The following is a 24,915-nucleotide window of genomic DNA, read 5'->3' on the forward strand; positions in this document are numbered from 1 at the left end:
TCTGTCGCCACTGCACTTGTTACCCACATCCCGTTATGGGACTCACTGGCGGGGCCGCTGGTGTAAAAACGCCGTCAACCCCATTATCCCAGTGGGTAATAAACTCCGGGGTGTGATGCAGTGGCACGGTCCTTGGCTTTCACGAACCGAAGGCTTTGAGCATGCCACTGACCCTGTCTCTCCCGCCGTGCCATCCACGGGCTCTGGGGGTAGCTGGGCAGACACCTCTTTTACCCCCCCTGCCCCCCGTGTTTTTGCTCCCCTACCTTCCTTTTGGTCCCACTCAGCTGCTCTCTGCTGCAGCAGCAAGAAAGGCAGCTGGTTCCGCCGTTAACGGCCCTCCCTCCCAGCATGCCTTCAGTTAGCACGTTCTAAATGAAACGTCTTTCTCTTAAATTTAAATACAACTTCCTATGACATTGCCAATGGTTTCTTCTTAAGCGTTATTACCAATCTGAAGAGTTTTAAGGGAAGCACGCTGATTAATTGTTTTCATTAGTTTGGTGGCAGACCGGGCTCATGTCATGCAGGCGGGCCGCAAATTTTGTTTAAATCCCGCGGCCAGCGGAACCAAGAGGAAACAGGAAACCAGAGAGGGAAGCACCGCTTGGCCCGAGCTGAGTCCCGGGATAGGTTTGCTGATCTCCCATTGATTTTAAGATTGTGTCACTGTTCACTCTTTCCTTACTATTCTCAACTTTTTTCTTGAGGCGTATCTTCTCCCCCAAACACGCGTGTGTGCATGCGCACGCACCACAGGCAGCTTCAGAGAGCTCAGCCCTTCTCAGACTTTGTGTTCTCAACCCCCCATGTCCACTCTTGAGTGACTGAGGAACCCAAAGACGTTTTGTGTATGTGCGTTATGCCTATCAACCTTTATCCTATGAGCAATTAAACCTGAAAAAACATTCGGCGCGCGAGAGCGCCCAAGCCACATTAAGTCCGCGGACAGCAGGGATGATGACGTCTCCTGCCATGAGTCCACTGGCAAAGTCCACTGTGCGTTCCTGGAGGGGCTGTATGTAGCACAAAGGGCACAGAACGTTGGGTGTTCACGCGAAAATAGTTTTGACCTCGTAGACTTCTTGAAAGGATCCCCCAGGGGTGTCTGGGCCACACTCTTGAGAGCACGTGGTGCTGTGGATGACAGCAGGTTGGGTTCAAATCTCGGCTTCACTGCTGGGCAAGTGTTTACCTTAGTGAGCCTTGATTCCTCACCTGGATCATGGGTTCAATAACAGCACTGACCTTGCAGGCTCAATGGAAGGACTAAAGTCACAAGAGCATGTCAATGTTGGCCGTGTTCATTTAATGTGCATCTGGGACCATAGAATCATAAGATTTGAGGGCTAAAGGGGACTTTTAACATCTACTTTGTTCAAATACTTTTTCTGCCTCAATGACAGAAAACATGGCAGCAGAAAGTCATAAAAAGTCTTTCCTTATGTGAAGCCAAAAATCTCACTTTCTATCTCATCTACTCACTGGCCCTTTGTTCTGACCCTTGACGTAAAACTTAATCTTTCCTTAACTAGCTCACACAGAGTGTTCAGGTGATTTCATTAATTACATTTTTCTCTCATGGCTCATAATATTAAAATCAGCACTGCTTTTGCTTTCCCTGTGTCTTTAAATGGGTTCGCATGTAGTTGTGGAAACACAAGGGAAGGAAAAGATCAGAGGCTGAAGAAAATCCGTTAAGGGAAATCTTGCTGCTGGCCCTTCCCTCCCACGCCAATCTGAGGCTCACGGAGGTCAGTCTGTTTTCCTTGTTCGTGCGCGTTGAAGAAGGAGGCAGCCTCCCTCTTCAGCAGGCCCACAATATTTGATGTGTGAGCCATCTCACCTATAAGAACTCCTCCTCAAGATTGAAGATGCTTTTCTTGGATCTCACGGATACTTTTTGACCCAAGTCAATGTGACAATACTGTCTCTGGGTTCAGGTTTAAGGCCTGATAAAATGCCACCGTAATCCTAGAGACTACTCAGATAAGAAAACTGAAATCCTTCCTGGAAATACAGTTATCACACAATATCTTATTTAAATCACAGTGCAAACCAGGTCCAGAAAACATCCTTATACATCTCTGCCCTGGAGACTTGGAACATCTAACGGTATGATTCTCTCCCCGCGGGGGTGACTCTTTCCCCACCAGGGGCCATTTATCATTGCCTGGAGATATTTTTGATTGTCTTGACCCAGAATTACAGGCATCTAATGGCATCCAGAGGCCAGGGATGCTGCTAAGCATCCTGCGAGATACAAGACGTCTTCCCACAAGGAGGAATAATTCAACCAATTATGTTGGTAGTGCTGAGGTTGACGAAGCCTGTCTGGAGGCTCAATTATTACTCTTTTATGGAAAATATTGTTACAATAGATTAACCTCAGCAAAACGGTTCAATGAAAGCATGTGGACCACATTCCCATATGGATATCCATCTATAAATGATACACAAATACCTACTCTTGAGAAAACAGCCTTAACTCTCTCCCAGAAAGATTGGTGGAAATCAGCCTCCCCGATTTCTTGCTTGAGCAGTATTAAATTTACATTCCTCAGGAGAATAAACTCACTTCAAGGGTTGAACCCGAGCTGTCTGACGGGAGCTTAACGAGGTGCCCTCACATCTTTCTGGTGTTTTGTTGCAACAGGAGGATTTCTGTTCAAAAGACCCCTAGCCTTCAGGTACGACCTTGTCGTTCTCAAGAAGCGTTTTGCGTCTGGTAGCTGGCTTTCCTGCCCAATCAGAGCTCAATAGGACATGAGAACCCTTCAGCACAGGATTTCTACTTAGGTCAAAAGAGCAGTGGTCAGAGATACACGTAAGATGTTTTCGCTTTGCAAAGTCTCAGCACTACGGCGAGAATCACTCTCTAATTTGACCCTGTAGTGTGTCTGTATGAGATTCCTGTCCACAGTGAATTTGCCTTCACACATACTTCAGTGATTCATTTGCATTCCGCCACACAGGTTTATCAAAAGAACTTTTGGTGGCCATTACCCCAGGCGTATTCTGAAAAATCATTCCCCCCTGTGTCTCCAAATGAGCTGATTCTGGAAATAAATGGAGGGCAACCTTTGTGTGTGTGTGTGTGTGTGTGTGTGTGTGTGTGTGTGAGAGAGAGAGAGAGAGAGAGAGAGAGAGAGATAAAGCATAGGCAACAGGGACTTACATAAGAAGAGTATAATAATAAAATGCATTAATTCATGAAAATGAAAGCCTTCCCATCAGGACATCTTTGCAAGCAGATAGACTATCACCATAGTAAGCCTGTGACCAAGCTCCTTGTTCACAGATATTGCTGATAAAGAATTGCAACATGCCATAATTGGTGAAGCCTTTGGTAATCATCTAAATTCAGGCCATAGCCCATTCAGCTGGGAGGAAAGAAAAGGGGGTGTTGACATCTTTGAGAATCAAGTTTTGCGGGTGAAATATTTAGATCTCCTATCTCTAAATAAAATAAATTTAGATCTTCTAAATAAAATTTAGATCTCCTAAATAATATAAAATAAAATTTGAGTCTGTTCACGTTAGGAAAAGAAATCAGTATTTGAATGAGCAGTATCATTTTTGTCTCATGAAGACCAGGGAAGTGACTTCATTCTCCCATTAAATGTTGCTGCCCAATGGCCAGGCAACTGTGGACGACTATTTCAGTAGAGTCCTACACATAAAACTAGTTCCCCTGCGTTTTGCAGAAAAAGGGGTGAGACTCTTCCTGTACGTACAAATACTCATGATTGGTCTTGCTTTATATTTAAATTAGGCAGTGTGTTCAATGTTTATGAATGGAGGAATTTTTTATATCATGAAAATAACTTCCTGGTTTACTTGGAATTTCCTGTAGTTTATTAAAGGTACACACACTTTCGCCAAAAAATGTCTCCCTTTACTGTTACTTTCTAGTGAAGAAATCACTTTGTTGTGAATGTCACACAGGTATCTCACCAACATGGCACCCCAGATTAGCCTCTTTGTCAGTCCCCAAAACCTTGTCTGGTCTTTACTCCCCCTTCTGCAAAGCTTTCCCCTTTCCTGTGATCCCTAAATCCTTCTGAGAGCTGGCCAGGCAGAGTTCAGGACATCCAGGCAGAGTCGAGCAGAGTCAAGGACATCCAGGAAAACTATGTGCTGGTTCACAACTAAGAGAAAGGCCAGCACATCCAGGCGGGGAAGGAAGTCACCGCAGCCCAAGGAAAGTTCCCGAAACATGCTCTTTGCAGTGATGTGACAGTTGTCCCGTGATATTTAATTTGATGTGACATTCTGAAATCAGCTGCCTGGAGATGAGTGCTTAAAATCATGACGGTCATTGTGGGTCAGGAGCCCATGAAGAGTGTTTCTACCTCACTTTCCAAATTAAAAACAATTTCAAACGAACACATCTTTCAGAGAATCAAGAGGAGGCTACAAAAGAACTCATCCAATTTCATAGCAGGGACTATCTGGGCACACTTGCTATGAAAACTTGAATTCGCCGGCAGAAAAGTCCCAATTAAGAGTCTTCTCAATAGAAAACAGCAATGCTTCGTGTCGCTCTGAGAGTGCCTCGTCCCTGGTCCCACAGATCGCGACATTTTGGAAGCATTTCCGCCCAGGCCGCATCAGGGGAAATGTGCTGTCTCTGGGTTATGGCCACGGTTATCGGTGACTCACACATGCTGTTTAAAACAATTCCAAGTGTTTTGATAGCTTCGACACCATTTAAAAGTTGAGCGCAGTGGGGTCACTTCCAATTTTTCACGGCAGAAATGAGCCTCTCTTTGACAGACCGTATTTCTGTAGCACTCTTAAAAAAACGGTGGCTTTTCACAGTGGCATGATTTATTGCCTGCTTCTAGGGATGAGTACAGTAGGTATAGGATGTTAAAAAAAAAAATAATAAGGGGCGCCTGTGTGGCTCAGTCGGTTGAGCATCCGACTTCGGCTCAGGTCATGATCTCACGGTCTGTGAGTTCGAGCCCCGCATGGGGCTCTGTGCTGACAGCTGGGAGCCTGGAGCCTGCTTCCGATTCTGTGTCTCCCTCTCTCTCTACCCCTCCCCCACTCATGCTCTGTCTCTCTCTGTGTCAGAAATAAACATTAGAAAAAATTTTTAATTTAATAATAATGATCTATCTCTACATCCAAAGAATAAGGGAATAGAGTTGGATGTTGTGCCCTGGGAATGGACTTTTGGTCTCTGTTCCGAGGGTTCTGGGAAAGGCCTGCTCTGCACTTGAGGTGGAGGTCTGGGGACAGGGTGGTGTCCCTCTGTGTCCCCACCCCCTGGTCATTTTCCACCACCAGGAGCTTCTGTTCAGGTGCTGACAGCTACACACCGTGCCTCATCCCTTCCTTTCTTAACACGCTGTTCAGGATTGCATATTAGTAAGGACTGAGCCTTTCTCCAAAGGGATTTGGACAGACCCAAACGAATCACTGCCATTTCAGGATAGAAATACTATCTCAGAGAGTGTGCTGCTTCTGGATAGAAGCGTCTCTCTACCTTGCTTCTCTCTCCTCCTCCCATGGTGAACAGGAATGAAGGCTTGGGGGCCAAGTCTGCCTTTTGTTCTTACTTTTAATTCACAATAACAGAATATTTTCAGTCCATGGGCTTGCACGGAGCGCGTGATTAATAACGAGGGCTGAGGCCAGAGAAGTGCTAAGCAACGAGACTATCATTACATTAAGGGTTTTTAGTGACACCAAAATAAGCCACACACAAAGCTCAGGGGATGCAGAGAGCCTCTCAAGAATGCTAACCCAAATTATAGAACCAAGGTCGACTTCCAGCTTCCGAATTCCTCCTGATAAGGGATGACAGGGATGGAGTGTTTTTCATCAGAGAAAGATAATCCTCAGCTGAGACCATCTAGCACTTGCAAAGTAGCTCTCTGCCCCTTGTTTTTTGTCTTTTTTGTTTTGTTTTGTTTTTTTAATTTTTTTAACATTTATTCACCTTTGAAAGGCAGAGAGAGACAGAGCGCAAACGGGGGAGGGTCAGAGAGAGAGGGAGACACAGAAACCAAAGCAGGCTCCAGGCTCCGAGCCATTAGCACAGAGCCTGACACGGGGCTTGAACTCACGGACTGTGAGATCATGACCTGAGCCGAAGTCGGCCACTTAACCGACTGAGCCACCCAGGCGCCCCTCTGACCCTTGTTTTGATGGCATGGCCCTAATGGTACCAATGACTTGAGCTGTTCTAGTGGCTATTAATGTATGTTTTAACTCAAAACAAAACGTTAGGCTTTTTTTCCCCCTTATTTTAAATGCCAAATAATCTTATTTTGCTCCTAACCAATTGTATATCACCAGTTGTTTGCAGTCTGGAAAGTTCCCCTTGGTCTGGTTAGATAGTCAGTCATACAAGAGATGTTTGTATCCGGGAACAACGCATCCAAAGGGTATCTAGTATCATCAGCATTATTATTCTTTTAGAGATTAATTCCTTCTGATTTAGAAATGTGCTTCCATTGACTTCTGTCCAAGCCAAGCTGCTCCCATACCTTTTCGTAACGCAAATAGTTAGATACCCTTCTTTTCACGAGAGCTGTACTTCGGGAATAAAGCTTCCCGCGTGACAAGGCAATAGGCAGAAGTTGGGTTTAGGACGAGCAGCAGGGGGAGGGGTTGGTCGAGAGCATGGCTCCCCAATCAGCTGGGTTTCCATCCAGTGGCCGGTCGTAGCTACATGACCTTGCACTTGCACCTTCTGGCTCAACTCGTCACCAGGAGATGATAATGGTCCCAACTCCTGGTGCAGCTTGGAGGATTCGCTGAGTTCATACGAGAGCAGAAGTGGCCCCGCTAAGTTGCATACGGTGCCTGACAGGGATCAGCGAGTGTTCTTTGTGGTGGCTGCTCACTTATGACCAGCTGACTCTATGGTGCTCTCATTTGCTGGAAGGGCAGCTCCAAAGTTGGGGCGATTTAGCCCGAGGATGATGTGGCCACTCGCCACCTGATGCCTGGCTGGCTTTGTCCCCACAGAATCATTGATGGACGTGACCTGATGCCCCTGCTTCAAGGGAAAACCCAACACTCCGATCACGAGTTTCTCTTCCATTACTGCAACTTCTACTTAAATGCCGTGCGCTGGCATCCTTGGAACAGTGAGTAACGCACGCCTTCCCACGCCTCTGCTTGGCTCGCGATCAGGGCCGTGCAAGTCGAAAGGGCAAGAGAGCTTAGCTCCGCAAAGGCCAGGGAATGCCTCACCACGGTGACTGTGCTTTGTTTCCAGCCTCTGCTCCTCCTGTTTTCTCTCTTGTTCCCTGGGGTCCCGTCGTTGTGCAGGCACGAGGGTGTGTGATCCAGACAGTCAGTCGTGAGCAGCTCTGACTCTCAGGCAGAGGAAGCCCCAGCTGGCAGCCCTCCATGTCCCGTGAGCTGCCCACCTTCCCGCTCCTTGTGGCTCTGAGTCTCAGCCACCGCAGCCCCCCCTGCTGTGGGTGGCATGTGACTCCTGCTTGCAGCTTCCTCTGCCCGGGAGGACTCGCCTTCTCTGGCCTTCTCAGTGCCCCCGCAAAGCCCCGCTGAAACACCCCCCGCCCCATGCCTGCCGTCCAGCACTTGGTAGCTTCACGCTGTCATGCAGAGTGGCGTTGAGATGGTCACGCGACAGTCTCTCCAAAGCCTCGGAGGTGGCAGATCATGAGCTGGATTCAGGTCTTTGAAAGCGCAGTCCAGATGCTTCAATGTCATCGTGTACATGCCCAACTGGGTGTCGTTTAAAGCGTGCCCTGCACCCGAAATGGGATAGAGTTCGGGTTTTCCAGTGGTGGTTTTTGAGCTGTGTTTGTAGCAGGCGTGCAAGAGCAGAGCGGTGGTCCTGCGTGCAGGGATGGGCTTCCGGTGTTTCTGCATGTGTTTAATCTTTGAATCGCAGCAATGTTCGCAGCTCCAAGATGCGCGGAGCCTGGAAAGCTGGCGGCTGTGCTGGGATTGTACATGCAGGGGGTGGGTGTTGAGGGCAGGCTTCCCGTTTCATCTTCAGAGATGAAGGAAAACTCCATTTCTCTGTTGTCCCTTGGGTCCTGTCCCTGGAGGCTACACTCTGCGGGGACCTCGCAGCGGATGGCTCATTCCTGAGCTCGGGCGATTTCCATACCAGTTATCACCACCAGACACTCTGCACCTGCTCACCCAGCCCGTTTACCGAATGCTTATTCAAAGAACAGCCTCTTCCTGATTTTCCAAAACTGCAGGCCTTCCCTTAGCCACAGAGACAACACCAGGTTTACCCTTCACAGTGTCTACTTTCGGAAGGCCGGGCCACTTCCCTTGCAACGTTTTCTGGAAGATAAGTAAGAGAGAAACATGAGTTTGGGATGCTCGACCTGGGAGGGTTCTGCTTGCCTGTCCCGTCGCTGTGTCCCTGATTCCAAATCTCGGCATGGACACAGGGGCTCTTTTAGATTAAGGGACACGTGGAGGTCTGAGACCTCCAGGGAATGAGAGGTCTACTCCTTCCCACCTCTTGGTATACGGAGCTTGCAAGAAACATAGAGAATGAGGTTTCTGTCAGGAAGCGCCTCTCCTGTCCCGAACCTTGGAGAAGTGCATATACATAGCCCCAGCCCCCGACCCCCACCGCCACCCCCACCCCCAGCCCCGGGCAGAGACCGGAAGGAACAGATTGGATCAGGGGCTGGAGAAACACTCTGTGGAGGAGGAAAGACACAAGGGACAGAGAGAGACAAAACAGGAGGAAGTGAGAAAAACAAGACCCAGATTCTCATAGGTGGCTGGCCCTGGGATGAAATTTGCTGCCCAGACACACGCGGGTGACATTTCCTCCTGTGCACTTCCTGAAAGGCTGAACCGATAACAGAAAAGTGGGGATCGCGGCGCTCCAGTGCCTGAAGCATCCGTCCAGCCCAGGGGTGTCCACGCCATAGATTTTTATGAGTCCTCTCTCCCTTGCCTCTCAGGCGATACCTGAAACTCAGTAACGACGGTTGTTGTCAGGCACTGTCACACTCGGCTTTGTGGGGCTCTACTCAGTAGTTCATGTGTTTATCCCGCCGGTATGTTTCAGCACCTACTGTGTGGCATCCACTGTGCTAGAATGGTATCTGCCAGTGAGCAAAACAGACCAGATTCCCTGCCTGACACCAGGCTGTGTGGCTGGCTCTGTCACAGGCCGCGGTGGTGGAGGTGCGAGAGGAAGGTGGGACTGTCACCCGCACGCAGTTACCTGTCAACTACAGGAAACAAAGGGAACTGGTGCTTAGCTGGGTGGGTCAGCTTCCATCAGCTCGGATCTCTTTGGTGGGACATTGTCAGTGATTGCCGTACTCTGTGGTGGGACGAGGTACGTAATTCTTAAAGAAAAGAGGGTTGCAGGGCCGCCTGGGGGGCTCAGTCGGTTGAGCGTCCGACTTGGGCTCAGGGCATGATCTCACAGTTCGTGGGTTCGAGCCCCACTCGGGCTCTGTGCTGACAGCTCGGAGCCTGGAGCCTGCTTCGGGTTCTGTGTCCCCCTCTCTCTCTCTGTCTCAAAAATAAACAAACATTTAAGCAATTAAAAAAACCCATCCCCTTGACCTCATTCTGCACCAGGTTGAGACAACTATGCAGAAGGAACTGTATGTAATTAGAGCCTGCTTCAGATTCCGTGTCTCCCTTTCTCTCTCTCCCTCTCTCTCTAATAAATAAATTTTTTTAATTAAAAGAAAAAGAAAAGAGGGTTGCAGCCTGAGCTCAGAAGACTTTTTAGAGAACAAAAGAGAAATGTAGGATCAGGATTTAGTCACAGCAGGCCCATGCTGGAGCCAGCTCCTGGTAGGTCGGGAACCTTCCCCACGCGCTGTTAAACTGTTGCTAACGTGAGCTCAGCCGCGCTGGGAGGGTATTTACACTCGGGGAATTGGTGAGCACAGCAGACCCGGGCTTTCTTCCTCTCTCACAGCTTCCCACTGAGAGCTAGAATTCCATTTCCACCCCTTTGAAACACAAACCCCTTTCAACTGTTAACACGCAATGTCTACTCTATAATTCACTAATTCCATAATTATAATAATTCTGTAATTTAGTTGTCTCAGCAAGTTGAACGACATAATTTAATCATGAGCTAATATCATTATTCCCGTTACATTGTAAAAGAACTCACAAAAGCATTATTATCACATGCATAGCTTTTCTTACTTTAAAATGGGAATTTTGAATTAAAATATACCGTACAAGGTGTATTAAAAGCCTTGGCTTTAAATTGGGGCATGTGAATCGACGTGAATTAAAAATTCAGTGTAATGGCAGCTTGATTTTATGGATAAAATTTATCTCAGAAAGCAGGAGATCCTTGGCTGAAGCATTCTGTCACAGATTTGCAAGCTTAAGAATATAGCATACAAACTATGTTAATGGCTGAACACCCAGTTCATGTGATGACAGAGAAATGCATGGGATGTGGTCATCCTGAGGCTGAGCAAAAAGGGACTCACAAATCTGGCTACTGTTTTTTTGTTTTCATTTTGAGAGAGAGAGAGAGAGAGAGTACAAGCTTAAGGGGAAGAGAGAGAGGGGGGGAGAAGCCCGAGCAGGGTCTGTGCTCTCAGCCCAGAGCCCAACACAGGGCTCTATCTCATGAACCATGAGATAATGACCTGAGCTGAGATCAAGAGTCAGACACTTAACTGACTGAGCCACGCAAGTGCCCCACGAGCTACCTTTCAGTTCAAGTTTGTTTGAAACTTTTTTTCTGTGATTGAAAAAAAAAAAGGCATCTTATAAAGAAATCGCAACAAAACACTGTAGGATAACAGAACTCATTCTAAAATCATGTGTGTTTGTATCCCACTTTTTAAAAGGTGCCTTCTTTGTGATGCCTGGGTGGCTCAGTCGGTTGAGCGTCCGACTTCGGCTCAGGTCATGAACTTGCGGGTCGTGAGTTCGAGCCCTGTGTCGGGCTCTGTGCTGACAGCTCAGAGCCCGGAGCCTGCTCTGGCTTCTGTCTCTCTCTCTCTCTCTCTCTCTCTCTCTCTCTCTCTCTCTCTCCTCTCTCCTCTCTCCTCTCTCCTCTCTCCTCTCTCCTCTCTCTTTCTCTCTGCCCCTCCCCCACTAGTGCTCTGTCTCTCAAAAATAAATAAATGTAAAAAAATAAATAAGTAAAAATAAATAAAAAGTGCCTTCTTTTCAAAATAGATCAGGAAGCTTTATTTTTTTTCAGTTACATCATCTTGTTTATTATTATAATTTCTGTAATGAATATGCAGATTTTGTTAACTCCTTTCTGTTCAGCGTGCCTGTGCAAGAGATAAAGTTTAAAACGAAAATAGCATCACTATGGTGAGAAAAGCCAAATGCTTGCTTTGCTGACTGCCTAAAGTTTTCACACGGTTTAGAAATGCATTTTGCCTCTAAAGTACACCTAAGAAAAGAGAGAATCTTCTACATGCGGCTGCTTGTGTCTCGTGGGTTGACGGTTACCCAGTGCAACAAAGCTGTGCTCGGCTTCCGTCTTCGTTAGTCATTTTCCGTGGGACCCCCTTCCTTGTCTGATTGTCGGCAATGGGATCCGAAGGGTCAGGAAGGAAGGATTAAGGGTTGACACCACGGGACGTGGGCGGCAGTATTTTGCAGACCAGACCTGTGTGTAGTTGAACTAACCTCCTCGCACTCGACCAGGAGTCCTGGTGCAAGTGGATGGATACACTGTTACCATTGCAGGGAGATATTTAGGCCTCAGGGGTTCCTTTTCCTCTATGAATGCCTCCCCTAAATGCCACTTCGCACGAGCTCTGGGCACCAGGAGGGACAGGACGCGAATGCACAGTCCTAACGGCTCAGGCGGACGTGTCCTGGGAGGCACGGACTCCGCTTTGGCAACTGGGGAGAACAAGTGTTATAAGAGGATGGAGAAGGCTTTCCTGAAACCGTGAGACTTTTATTTCATTTATTTTACCTCATTAGCGCTCAGACTCTCAGGAACGGGCTGAACATTCCAGCCGTTCGTTTCCTTTAATGGGGAGGAAAAAAAAAAAAAACCTCATAAATGGATTTCATTTTCTTCAACGTAGTCCATTAAATGTGTACTTTGACACGGCACTTTATATTACCTTATATTAGACAGTATTTGGCAGTTTTTAAAACAGACGTCCAGAGGCGCCTGGCTGGCTCAGTTGGTTAAGAGCGTGGGACTCTTGATCTTGGGGTTGTGAGTTTGAGCCCCGTTTTCGGTGCAGACATCACTTAAAAATAAAATCTTTAGAAAGACATCCACTTTTCTTCTAAAGGTTTCATATGCCTGACCTTAGATTTCATGAATACCGTGGATGAAAAACGTGCCAGCTGTGACTTTGGTTAATTTGTCACAATGCAAACTTACTTCCTTTCGGACACGGAATAAGTCCACATTACATTTTCTTTCTTGAATACCAAAACACAACGTTTAGAATGTTCAAACACATTCTTGGGTCTCAGCTCAGAAGCTGGCTTGTTCTCATCTTAACCAGACGTCCCGTCTTCTGCCCTTTGCACCCTGCATACTGGCTTCTGCTATTTTCTCGTCTATAGTTTCCTGCATCCCTTTGCTCTGACTTGAGCATGAGGCGAATCTCAGTTCTCTGGGTATGCCTGCTCGTGTCTAGAAGTTGCTTCTGATTTGCTTCTGTCTGCTGTCGCACCTGGTATTTGCAGCAGGGACATGTTAGTCCTAAGCAAGGCACATCCTGTGTATTCACCTATTTGTGTCTTCCTCGGCTGTGCGTCTTCTATACAGAAGTGTTTTGTAGGTGGTTACATACTTTGTCCCCTGTTAATCTTTTATTCTTCCAATTTGTCACCTTTGTGTGTCTGTGGCCATGATCTGTCTTTTGAGAACATACTTCCTGGGGTGCCTGGGTGGCTCAGTCGGTTGAGCGACCGACTTCAGCTCAGGTCATGATCTCACGGTCCGTGAGTTCGAGCCCGCGTCAGGCTCTGTGCTCACAGCTCAGAGCCTGGAGCCTGCTTCAGATTCTGTGTCTCCCCCTCTCTCTCTGCTTCTCCCCTGCTCACACTCTCTCTCTCTCTCTCAAAAATAAATAATAAACATTAAAAAAAATTTTTTTAAGGAAAATATACTTCCTAACCATATACCCTGGCATCTCGTCCTTACCTCCTGCTGTCCTACACTGTGCTACACGCTTTGTGTCGGATACTTCTTCTAATCCTTATAATTAAGAGATTTTGATGACATTAGTGTCAGATTTGTCTGGAACAAGAAAGAAAAAGGAACAGTAATGTACATCGGAGGGAAGTTCCTCTGTCCATCTCACGAGCGACAAGCAGAGGCGGGTGGTCTATGCGGTCTCAGGATGCAAAGTCCACATTCTCCACCACCATCTGGAGAATGCGACAGCTACGTCTTTGTGGTGAATGATGATGGGGTCCCCCAAGGGGCAGCAGGAAGGAGGAATGGGTGGGAAAGATGAGAGGGAAAGGGTGCAGGCCAGTCTTCTCCCAAGCACGATGTGGAGAGGCTCCGGAGTAAATCCACTGGCCAGAAGTTGGTCACCTGTCCACACCTGGCTTCAAAGGAGGCTGGGAAGTGGAGGGTTCATTGTGGTGCCCACGCCCCCAGGTAGCACTTTCCGTGTGCAGGAGACTGAGAGACGGGGACCTGTGTCTCTTCAGGAATTTCTCTTTTATAGCTGGGGAGACACAAGTGTAGGAAGCCACATAACTGGCATGCAGTAACACAGCTGACAGCAAAGTTGGATTCATGGCCAACACTGTCTGCTTGTAGGGTCTGCCCCTCCGTGCATGGGAATGGGTTGACCTAAGACGGTTCTCTGAACCATTTGGCCATCTCCACACCTCCAAGTGTGGACCGTTTCTGGGATTCCCCCATGCCATCTTTTTCCCTATGTGTAGCCATCTTCGGGGGCATTGGCTCTGGCCGTCCCTCATTGGCTCCACACCTGACTCCCGCCCTCTCAGCTGCTCTCCTGTCCCTCGGTGGACTTTCCGGAAGGCTCAGGTGAGTAGTGTTTGCCATGCTCGTTCCTTAGGACTGCTCGGTGTTTGTTGCCAAGATACAGGTATTTGCATCACTCATGTATCTGTCTGGGTCTGTGTCGTGCTCACGGCTCTCCTAGGCACTGCATGATGTCCAGCAGGATGTTCCCGGGAGGGACGGTAGAATGTGCTGGGCCTTCTCTCTGCCCACGCCAGCTTTCGTGATGGCAGTTGGCTTCCTCCCCCTCTCGGTCCTGCTCAGATCATCATCTCATCAGTTAATTTACCCAACACAGGTGAGAGGCCGTCCCTTCCATGAAAGGTGCTAGGTGCCGGGCACGTAAGAGATGTGGGAAATACAGCTGTTGATTTCAGACAGCAAAGAATGCAGCGAGAGACATGGAGTGTGTCCACGGCTGGCCAATGTACAGTGAAAATAGGTGAGAGGGACAGAGACACGCTGATCGCATCGGCTGGGATTCAGACAGGCCCATGGACAAGGAATTGTTGTAGAACCTTGAAGGATGGGGAGGATTTCAACGTACAGCGGCCAAGAGCAGGGAGGAAGGCATAGCCTGTATGGTGTACTCATTCAGTACTGGGGTTTATTTTTCCGTTCCCCAATTTTTTGTTTGTTTGTACGTACACCGGAGGCTTAGTCGAGGGGAGTTTTTTGTGTTCTGACAGTCAGCCATCGGTCGGGGGAAGTAGGATTGCTCTAAATCCTGCCTGGATTTGAGGCACACTAGTAGCTCCTGGCCTCAGCTGCTTCCTCGTTGGTTGTCCTATTTTCGTGTGGAGTTCCGGTGCAGACAGCTGCAGGAAGCAGGCAGAGCTGTAATCCATTACTCCAGTGCTGCGTCATTCAGGGTCTGGGCTACAGCGAACAGGTAGGAGGGAGCCTTGGGGTCAGGAGGAACGCTTTAAGGATCCTCAGTGGGGGAAAAAGTGTCTTAAGACATGTATTGCAGCGAACGGATGTTAAGAGCAGACAGAATCCAGGGTGGTTGTCACTTAGACTGGCTGCCAGGGTATATTCACAGCTCACTCATATGTGGTCTTGACTACAAACCCGGCTGTGTTCTCAGAACTTATGCACAGGAACAGGTTCTTAACCCGCAAAGCAAGGCCAGGAGGCAGGGACCAGTACTTTCGTAAGCTCACAGAAAGGGAGATGTGGACACGGAGAGGTTCACAGCCATGGCCGGCATCGCACAGCTAGGATACCACGGAGCTAGGACTGGAAGCCCAGTGTTGTGGGCAAATGTCAAGAAAAAGGATGGCAGAACTAAAGCAAATCCTACTACACAAGCCACAGAACCAGGAGACACTTCTACTTAAAGTACGCTGTCCACCCGGGTGGGGCTCAAACTCAGGACCCCGAGATCAAGAATCACATGCTGTACTGACTGAGCCACCCAGGCGCACCTGGGAAACGCTTCTGAACTCAGAACAGAGGGTGTCTACACAGGATGCTGGCCCCTGCACCAGACCAACATCTAGTGGTAGCACTCTAACATAACTAAGACACGTCACCACCATACTAATGTCAAGTGAGATGCACGTGGAAAGCGGATTGGCCTCCGTTAATGCAGAATTAAGCACCTTCTGAATGTAACTGGAGAATGTCCCACTGAATTGCCATGTATTCTCGCTATAGAACTTAGTAATTGGTGTCCTGGGACCTCTGATATAAATTACTTAAGACCCTGCTGTGGTCAAAATATTTATGTGTTACAAGGTGAGAAAAATCGATCTTTCCTCAGGGGATAGTGGACCCTTAACGATAGAAAAAAAAACATGTTTAAAACACCACAACATTTTTCTAGTATATGGAGAAATCCAGCATGAAGTACGCTATCAAAATGATTTTGGAAGACAGGACAAAATATAGCTGTTAGCAGTATAACGTGACATGACGTGCTTCCTGTTGTATCCCATGCCCGGGATTCGCTCTTTTCCATTGAAAAGACAGCTCTGAAGGTATCGATTCCCAGGTTCCTGGTAAATAACGGAAAGGCATCTCTGTCTTGTAAGCTTACGTGCAATCATATGCAATCCCACTGCTCTGAGTCGAGCAAATGCAACATGGTCCAAAGAAACAGCAGAGAGAATAAGCCGTCTGTCTTTTTACAAGAAGTTTTAAAATCCAGGTTAGAAAATAAAAAGGCACGTATTCCTTACGGCATACCAAACAAGCAAAAAATCAGAACAATTAATTATTAATTCTACACCTGTCCGAGCTCGGTAGCGATCCCCCACTGCTCCCGGGCAAGGACGCCCGAGATTTCCTGAGTAGCCTTTGAGTCAGTTTTGCAGTTAGCCTCTGGGCCGGCGTGACCGAAGGCGGTAGTGATGGAGCCCTTGTGCGCGGCTCTCAAAAGCAAGTGGGAAATAGGGGCCCTTAAAATGAATTTGTTCCAGGAGCCCACCTTGTCTCGGGGTGTTAAACACAGCGAGACGCGACTCGAATGTCAGATTGGAAACACCCTCCCCGAATCTGCTGCATTCGCAGCACGAGCAGGGCGCTTCGCGCACACCTCTGTCTCCAAACACTCATGGCCCCGCTGACCCCGACCCGGGATGCCTTCTAAGTGGCAGCGGCTTGTGCCGCCGAAAAGGCTTCTAGAGAAAATCTGTCACGCTTCAGAGGACCGGGGGAAAAGAGGAGTTGATGTAGAGAATGTTAAGGAAACCCATGTGAGTTTCACAAGTCCGCCAGAGAGCGTAAGGATGCTCAGAAATGGTCTGCAGCCTCCCGTGTGTGCCTGTCTGCCTGACTCGGCCTTTAAACGGCAGGTGTGCTGAGCACCTGTGGTTTGACACAGGTGTGGTCTGCTGTCTCCTGCAGCAAGAACGAGGCCAAAGCTGGAGGTGTCCTCGTGTGGAGCAACTCTTTGAACGGATTCCCTTAGAGCACACGCACATCGCTTGCCCGGTGGGTGCCAGGTCTCCCCCTCCTCCAGACCACAGAGAGGCTCCCCTTCCCTTGCACGTGCTTACCTGAGGGCAGGGGTTGCTTGAGGATGACGCGGACACTCGGGCCAGTTGTTTTCAGTTCATTCTGTTGGTTCATTCTGTGTTTGAATCGGTGGGTCAGTAAATGCCTCAAAGTCACCGTTGCGACGATACGTGCAAATTATGAAACAGAATTAATCAAGAGGTCTGTCCTTCACAGTGGGAATATCTCTGGCTCTCTGGCGGGGGAGGGGGCACATAAAAACACCGTAGTGACCATGGAAGACAAGACGATCTCGTCCTGGGCCTGATTCCAGTTGGTCAGTACCTGCTGATTCTGTCTTTATCTACTCCCTTCTTCACGCGCAGAAAGCTCTTTTCACGGCCCTGTCAGAAGACGTTTGATGAGCACTCAGCTCCTCAGAATAAACAGACAAGTCTTTCATAACTATTTGTAAATCAGGTTTCTTCCCTAAAAAAGGCAGTCTCTGGGGGTATGATGGAACACTGACTTGACTTCGAAAGAACTTAAATTTTTAAACTGTGTAGCCATCCTATTGTAACCATCCTACCATGGGGTCAATGAATTCTCCTAATTTGCATTTTTTTTAAGTTTATTTATTTTTGAGAGAGAGGGCATGAGCAGGGGGTGGGAGAGAGAGAGAGAGAGAGAGAGAGAGAGAGAGAGAGAGAGAGAGAGAGAGAATCCCAAGCAGGCTCCACACACAGCCCGACGCGGGACTCAAACCCACGAATCGTGAGATCATGACCTGAGCCGAAATCGAGAGTCGGACACTTAACTGACTGAGCCACCCAGCCTGGCCCCCCAGGCTCGTTTAATTCTTGATTTGATATGCTTAGGTTTTCTCAGAAAGGAGAAAATGAAATGTTAACTGAGGTCTGAACATGGTTTGGGTTGTTTGTGACAGCTGTGGGTGGGCCCAAGCACAGCCTCCTAATGCATTGAATGTTGCCCAGTGCTCTTGCAGAAAATGCTGAATTGCCTTCCCCCACCCCCGCATCCTTTTTTTTTTTTTTAATATTCATAATGTCATGTGCTTAAAAGTGGGCTTTGAAATATGTGCTGCTTACCACGTCCATCTCTTCCTCCCCTACTCCCCCCATCTTTAAACCTTGGACGCTATTTACTTAGCTATCCAGTAGACCTTCTAGATGGCCTCTCTGAAACGTTGGTGTAGCGTAAGACTAAAGTAGGTGCTGTGTGTGCGTGATCATGTGTGTGCGTTCTGATTACCTGGTTATGATAGACATACACATGAAAGCCTTTATTTTTTTTCCCCAAAGAGCAACTTTATTTCAAACACAGAAAAAAGCATACAGAAAACTATAAAGGGTGAGGCATAGAATGAATTCTTTTTGTTGTTCTTATCACTGATTAAACGCATTTGGGAAGAACGGCCGACCAAGAAAAATTATTAGCTTTTTGTACAAACTTGAAATGCAGACTAGTAAAAAACTGTCAAACGCAGAATTTTGTTGTGCATAAATCTATACCTTAGCAGATATTCATTAAATGGGTCTCTCACTGTTAGCAAGTATGTTCCACCTTGGCACACACAACTTTCAATTCATTTAACTCAGTGGGTTTTTTCTTTGTTTTGTTAGTGTTTGTTTGTTTATTTATTTTTACCTTGGGGAGGCCATAATTTTATTTTATTTTTTTTAATGGCCAACACCCAAATGTTCCTTTATTTGTGTGTGTGTGTGTGTGTGTGTGTGTGTGTGTTTCATATATGAAGTTTATTGTCAACTTGGTTTCCATACAGCACCCAGTGCTCATCCCAAAAGGTGCCCTCCTCAATACCCATCACCCACCCTCCCCTCCCTCCCCCCCCCCCCCCCATCAACCCTCAGTTTGTTCTCAGTTTTTAAGAGTCTCTTATGCTTTGGCTCTCTTCCACTCTTACCTCTTTTTTTTTTTCTTCCCCTCCCCCATGGGTTTCTGTTAAGTTTCTCAGGATCCACATAAGAGTGAAACCATATGGTATCTGTCTTTCTCTGTATTGAAAGCCTTTATAGTATCTTCCTGTATTCCTTTCAAGATTGCAAAGATGGAATGTTACTGTTTTATCAGGAAGGCATTAAAATGCATTTATGAATTCTTCTTGGCTTCAGTCATGAGTAAGCATTTGCTGTGAGCAATTAAAAAAAAACCACGCATGTGCACGTGTGTGTGCAAGCACTTTTCTCTCGTGTCCACGTTAGCAGTGAGCCTACCTCTTCCGGAAGGTCCTGTTTTAAACAGAAACACAGCCTGCAGGTTGAAAACGTCAGAGGGCAAGAGGTGGCGGGGCTGGGAGCTTGTCCTCTGTTGGTCAGTGTGTGTTTATTGAGGGCGGCTGCACAGTTCCGCACTGTAAAGTTTATTAGACCAAAGGGACGGTCCTGGCCGAGTTCTCAGCTCAATTAATAGGCTTTTTTCTTCTCCTGCCTGCACAGCATCACCTAAGGAATTAGGGATTGGGAAAAAGGAAGAGGACGGAGATAGAGAAGGAGAGATTGGGAGACAGAAAGAGAGAGGGAGAGAGATGTTTTTCAGTAGGAAGAAAATGCCACGGTCCCATGTAAATTTGCCTCGTAGAAGCTGTCATTCTCTTAATGTTACCTTTGTCTCACCAGTTGCACCTTCACACGTGTTTTTGCTTTCTTATTTATCTTTCTGGCTATGGCATTCGTTCTTTTGAGCCTTAAGGGTAAGGAATCGAAACAGGTCCGTTTCATCCCTGACTAAGGCTTCCCATGCTGGCAGCATAGTTTCTGTGCACGTTCCCATTCGTGGTGAAATAGAGATGCTTCCCACACCACACCAACCTCTGTCCTTGTACACCACAGGCACGTCCATCTGGAAGGCCTTCTTCTTCACGCCCAAGTTCAGCCCCGAGGGCGCCAACGGCTGCTTTTCCACACACGTGTGTTTCTGCCACGGGCATTCTGTCAGCTACCATCATCCGCCGTTGCTGTTTGATATTTCCAGAGACCCCATAGAGAGAAACCCAGTGACGCCAGCGACCGAGCCCCGGTTCCAGGAGGTCCTCGACACCATGCAGCAGGCAGTAGACCGTCACACCAAGACCCTGAAGGCGGTCCCCAATCAGTTGTCACTGGGCAACATTGTCTGGAAGCCGTGGCTTCAGATGTGTTGCTCACCATCAGGCCTGTCTTGCCAGTGTGACCGAGAAAAACAGGCCAGGAGAGCAAGCCACTAGCTGTACGTCCGGGGTGGCACTGGGCAGCCCCAGCCCTGTGGGAGCCTCGCTTTCTGGTGCGTTGGCCGCCATGATTCCCCTAGCCCCCAAAACAAGGGATAACACTGAAAAAGCAATTAGTAAATCTTCACATATGCAACTTACAGTGAGCAAAGGGCCATGAAGTACATGATGCTAAGTTGCAGTTCGGCTCGTGGAAGGCAATTATTATCGGTATTATTTAGAACACATATCAAATGCTATTCGTGATAGATATACTTACATACTCCCAGTTCATTTCTTTCCTTGAGAAACCTGAGATACTTAAGCTAGGAAGCTAGAAGCTGATCACTTTTGAAGTAAAAGCAGGAGAGGCTCACAGATGGATATGTATTGTTCAACAGACTTTGTGGGAAATCCTTCCTTCAGGAGCAATAATCCCAAAACAAATCTCTCCCGAAGGGATTTCCGTTTTATAATTTATAGTATTATATTTGGGTTTTACTGATTCTTCGGTGAATGGAAATTCTGAAATAAAGGCTACCTCAGGGTGGGGTGGGGGGGCTGGAGTGAAAGGAATCCATCCCAACGTGATGCAGAATTCCTGGCATGGCACGTAGATGATTTGCGGGCAAAGCATTCGTAAGCAATCCATGATCCACACGTGATGCTGTGATGTGTTTCGTGGTTGCAGGGTTTACTGATGAGACCAGAGGAGTTAATGTAAGCCCTTTTGTGTTCTCATGTCCTACGGCTACGAAATCCCTATGCCTCCAGTCCTCAGTGAGACGTACAACTTTGTTCTAATTCTCTTTCTTCCGACATCAATAATTAAGGGACAAGGCATCACGAGGCCACACAGGCGATGGACAGACAGTGGCTCAGCCGGAGAAGGGTCCTGAGTGTGAGCCCCCACTGTGGAAAGAGTGCACCCGGGTGGACAAGGCTTACATCACTTGTTCAGACAGTATACGTTCTCCAACAGCATCGCATGGATTCCTTTCCTGGTCCGTGGGCAGGAGCTGCTGTCCCTGTGGCTACCCAGTCATGTCTTTTGTGAACGGGTCTCAGCACTGTCTGCTGGCCTCATGTTGGCTCAGTTCCAGGAGAGGACAGCCACATGGAAAGTCTGGAGCCTGGGTGGCTGAGTGGGAAGAATGTGTGCTCTGTCCACGTTCCCACAGTGGGCTACACTTCTCTCTACTCGTCCCCCATCAATCACTTCCAAGATCAGCGATAGTGCCCTCGTTCCTCTTGACGTCCGTGATTTTAGATTTTGATGTTTGTTTTCTTTCCCTTCAAACCTGCAAGTGAGTTTTCCTCCTCTCCCCAGTTGAGTGGTGGAAAGTTGGAGAGCAAACAGAATTCTCAACTTCTCGTGTGGATTTCACACTCCAGAAATTGCCAAAAATCTGTCGTATTACTTTAGGAACCATTAAAGAATGCACTAGCATGTTAATAACGTGTTAGGATTATTGCTGATGTTACCAGGCAGAAACTACTTAAAACCTCTGTTAGGAACTTAGGTTTTCAGCTGATCATGTTTATTCAAAGTTTAACACACTCCATGCAAGTGGACTTTTAGACAGCGCTTGATGGTGTGGGCATGTATGTTGGAGGATGAAGTAATTTAAAGCACTTTTACAGATTATGTGGATACACATTTATGTTCAGAGTTGTTCAGTCTGTACAATGTTCGCAGCAAATGAAGGATACATATACCTCTAGAAATAAAATGAGCTCTCACATATTTGCCTCAAAATAAGTTAAATCACCATTACGAATCAGGGTATTTAAAAATCAGGTTTAGTCATAATAACGGTGATTCTTAGATTTCAGACCACTTGCCATCTGAAAGTTTTGCTTGGGATGTATGGCAGGAAATTTGAATTCTTTTGTTCAGGGAACACCAAGCAGGCCTTCTTTACGACCTGGTTTTGTGTTTGTTGGTTTTACAAAGCTGTATGAGCCTACTTGTTTTCAAAGAATCTCAGTGGTATTACGTACCATAGGGTTTGTATGTCCAAACCTTCCTGGGTTTTGAAGGTTTCAACAAATTCTTCCGCAACAAAATCACTACATTCGTAGCATTTCAGAGACATGCCAAGCTAAGCAAACAGTAACGTGTAGACAGGCATCGTTTTCCAAGGTCAGTGACGCTGTGTGAGAACCAGAATCCCACCCTACGTCGTGAAGGATTCAAGAAGGGAAACAGACATTAGGTTGCCCTGAAGGACACACAGAGGAGAGCAGAGAAAAGATGTGGGTCCAGTGTCTGGTCTGCCTCTGAAGAATGCCACCTGTAAAGTGATGGCAGCTGGTAAAGGATTCTGAGAACCTTGTTCTAATGCCCATGCAAACTTAAAATAAAACTCTCCTTGAAAGAAATGTGTCGTATGGCTCTATTTTCCTGTGTGACTCAATTCAACGGGTACGCGGAGGGCTTTACTATGCTAAGCAATGGCGGATACAGGTTTCAATTCAACAAATATTGATCGTGTCCCAAAGCCTCAGGGAAGGGCTCAGAAATACAGAGATGGGTGACGAGTGTGGCAGCCCCTCACCTCCAGGACCAGTTAGCCATCACGCACACTGCCTCAGGCCTTTTCAGGGGTGCACAAAAAGTGCCTTAATTTCTTTTAAAATCAGAAAGAAAAAGATAAACCCTTGGGGTTGGAGGTCCTGTGCACACGTGTAGCAACACGGTGGTGAAATAGAATCTTAGTGTGTTCACATATTTTAGGTTCTTGTGTAACATGCCATTATCTTCTTTTTTTTTTTTTAATGTGTAGTTGTTTTTGAGAGAGAGAGCACAAGCAGGGAGGAGGAAGAGGAGAGACAGAGAGAGAGAGAGACAGGGAATCCCGGGCCGACTCTGCATTGTCAGCACAGAGCCCGATGCAAGGCTTGAACCCACAAACCGTGAGATCATGACCTGAGCCGAAACCAAGAATCGGATGGTCAACTGACTGAGCCACCCAGGCGCCCCTCATGTCATTATCTGAAAACCTATTTAATGTGTTTTTCCTTTATGGGCCCGTGAAAGTCTCAACTAGCCCTGTGCTCAAGTGAAACGCCCTCCTTTCCTCGACAGATACGTGGAGCAGAGAATTCTGCAGGGTTTAAATTTTGAAACGGGAAACGTTGGCCTCTCTGGTCTGTCATGGGACTGGATTCCTTCTGAATCCTTTGGAAGACCGAAGCAGAGTCCGGATAAAGCCCTGTGGCAGTAAGAAGGGCAAGGAAGATGTGTGTGAACACTGGGTCCAGGGGTGGGGGGAAGGGGGCCCGTCATTTGACCCAGCACTGCTGTGCGAAAACTCAATTGGGTGCTTAGGGGGAGGTCTCTGTGCACAACACACTTTGACTGCTGCAGGCTCCAATCTGGATCTCAGGCCTCATTACTCCCTTCCTTAGCCCTCAGAGAATGTGATTTGTGATGTAAATGACCATGTCCCCCTTAAATACAGGCTCCTTCCAGGACAGCTGCAATGGGTCTGAGGGTGGGGCTCTCTCTCACTCTGGCATCACAGACTCCTGTGTTGCCACAGCTCCATCCGGCGAACATCACTTAATACCATTGTTTTGTTTAGCGGGCTCTCAATATAGCACTCGTAATTTGCCGGGACTTAATATTATGCTAAAGGGGAAGGACATGTCAGCTCTCCTAATGAGGACACTAGCAGCTTGGAAAGTACCCGTGAGTTCACACAAAGGAGGCATTGTTCATGTAGTGACTCACCGGTTTTGTAAGAAGAAAACACCATGTCGGAGACCCTCAAATGTTTGCTCTAAAAACCGTCCGACTCATTGGGGCGCCTGGGTGGCTCAGTCGGTTAAGCGGCTGACTTCGGCTCAGGTCATGATCTTGCGGTCTGTGAGTTTGAGCCCCGCATCCGGCTGTGTGCTGACAGCTCAGAGCCTGGAGCCTGTTTCAGATTCTGTGTCTCCCTCTTTCTCTGACCCTCCCCTGTTCATGCTCTGTCTCTCCCTGTCTCAAAAAAAAAAAAAAATAAAGTTAAAAAAAAAAATAAAAAATAAAAACGGTCCTACTCATGAGGTTCAAATGGTCTAAATGACTTTTCACGATGACTCTGTTTATCTCCCCCGGCGATTCTTCGCGTCTTCATAGAGGCGAGTTGCACGATGCTTTCGTATGCTTTTACCCCGTCAGCAAGCCGTCATTGTCATATTGAAATCTAGGGTATAAGACTGGCCTCACCGATCCTGTGAGCGTCTCAGGTTTCAAACTCTATTACCTGTGGTGGTGATTTTCTACAGGCAGAATTTCCACTGCATGTGTTTTTCTAAATATGCGCTGTGAGTTGCCTATCAAAATTTATATTGTCTAAATTTAACACAGTGTACAAAACTACGTAAATGTACAAAGACGTGGCCTGTTCCCCAGTGGGCGGGGCGCCTTGGTGACTACATTTGACACAGAAATGTTCTCCTGGTGCAAATGGGACAGTTTCGTATGCGCGGGTACCAGGCAGGGTGACATTTCCCATTTCTCTTGTTGTCACGTTGGCACCATGAGACCTACACTCAGGCCTGGCCAGAAAGGTCCCCGCACATCTCTGCTTGTGGCTGCAAACTGCACAACACCCAGGTAAGGGCTCCGACAAGAACACCATGCAGATACGAGGGCCCGGACCCCTGAGTCACATCACCCCCCGGGGCAGCTGGGGACAGCTGCCTGGTCACCCGACAACTGCAACCCTGACCAGGATCCAACTTTTACCTCGTAAGCCGCTGAGATTCGCAGGTTGTTAGAATCACAGCAGCCAGACTAATTACCTTGAATAACACA

At 47.5% G+C, this 24,915-nt stretch overlaps 1 protein-coding gene across 3 annotated transcripts in view; it reads left to right on the forward strand.

Moving 5' to 3' along the window:
• STS (steroid sulfatase) overlaps positions 1 to 22,490 on the forward strand; it is a 158,123-nt gene extending 135,633 nt beyond the window's left edge. For all 3 annotated transcript variants that reach the window (XM_058714422.1, XM_058714423.1, XM_058714425.1), the window contains exons 10-11: positions 6,988 to 7,109; positions 19,750 to 22,490. In XM_058714422.1, coding sequence (XP_058570405.1) covers positions 6,988 to 7,109; positions 19,750 to 20,123 — 496 coding nt within the window. In that variant the 3' untranslated portion in view covers positions 20,124 to 22,490. The remainder of the gene's footprint in view (positions 1 to 6,987; positions 7,110 to 19,749) is intronic.
• The last annotated feature ends 2,425 nt before the right edge of the window (positions 22,491 to 24,915 follow it).

Source organism: Neofelis nebulosa, chromosome X (assembly GCF_028018385.1).
Source record: "Neofelis nebulosa isolate mNeoNeb1 chromosome X, mNeoNeb1.pri, whole genome shotgun sequence".
Lineage (NCBI taxonomy): Eukaryota > Metazoa > Chordata > Mammalia > Carnivora > Felidae > Neofelis > Neofelis nebulosa.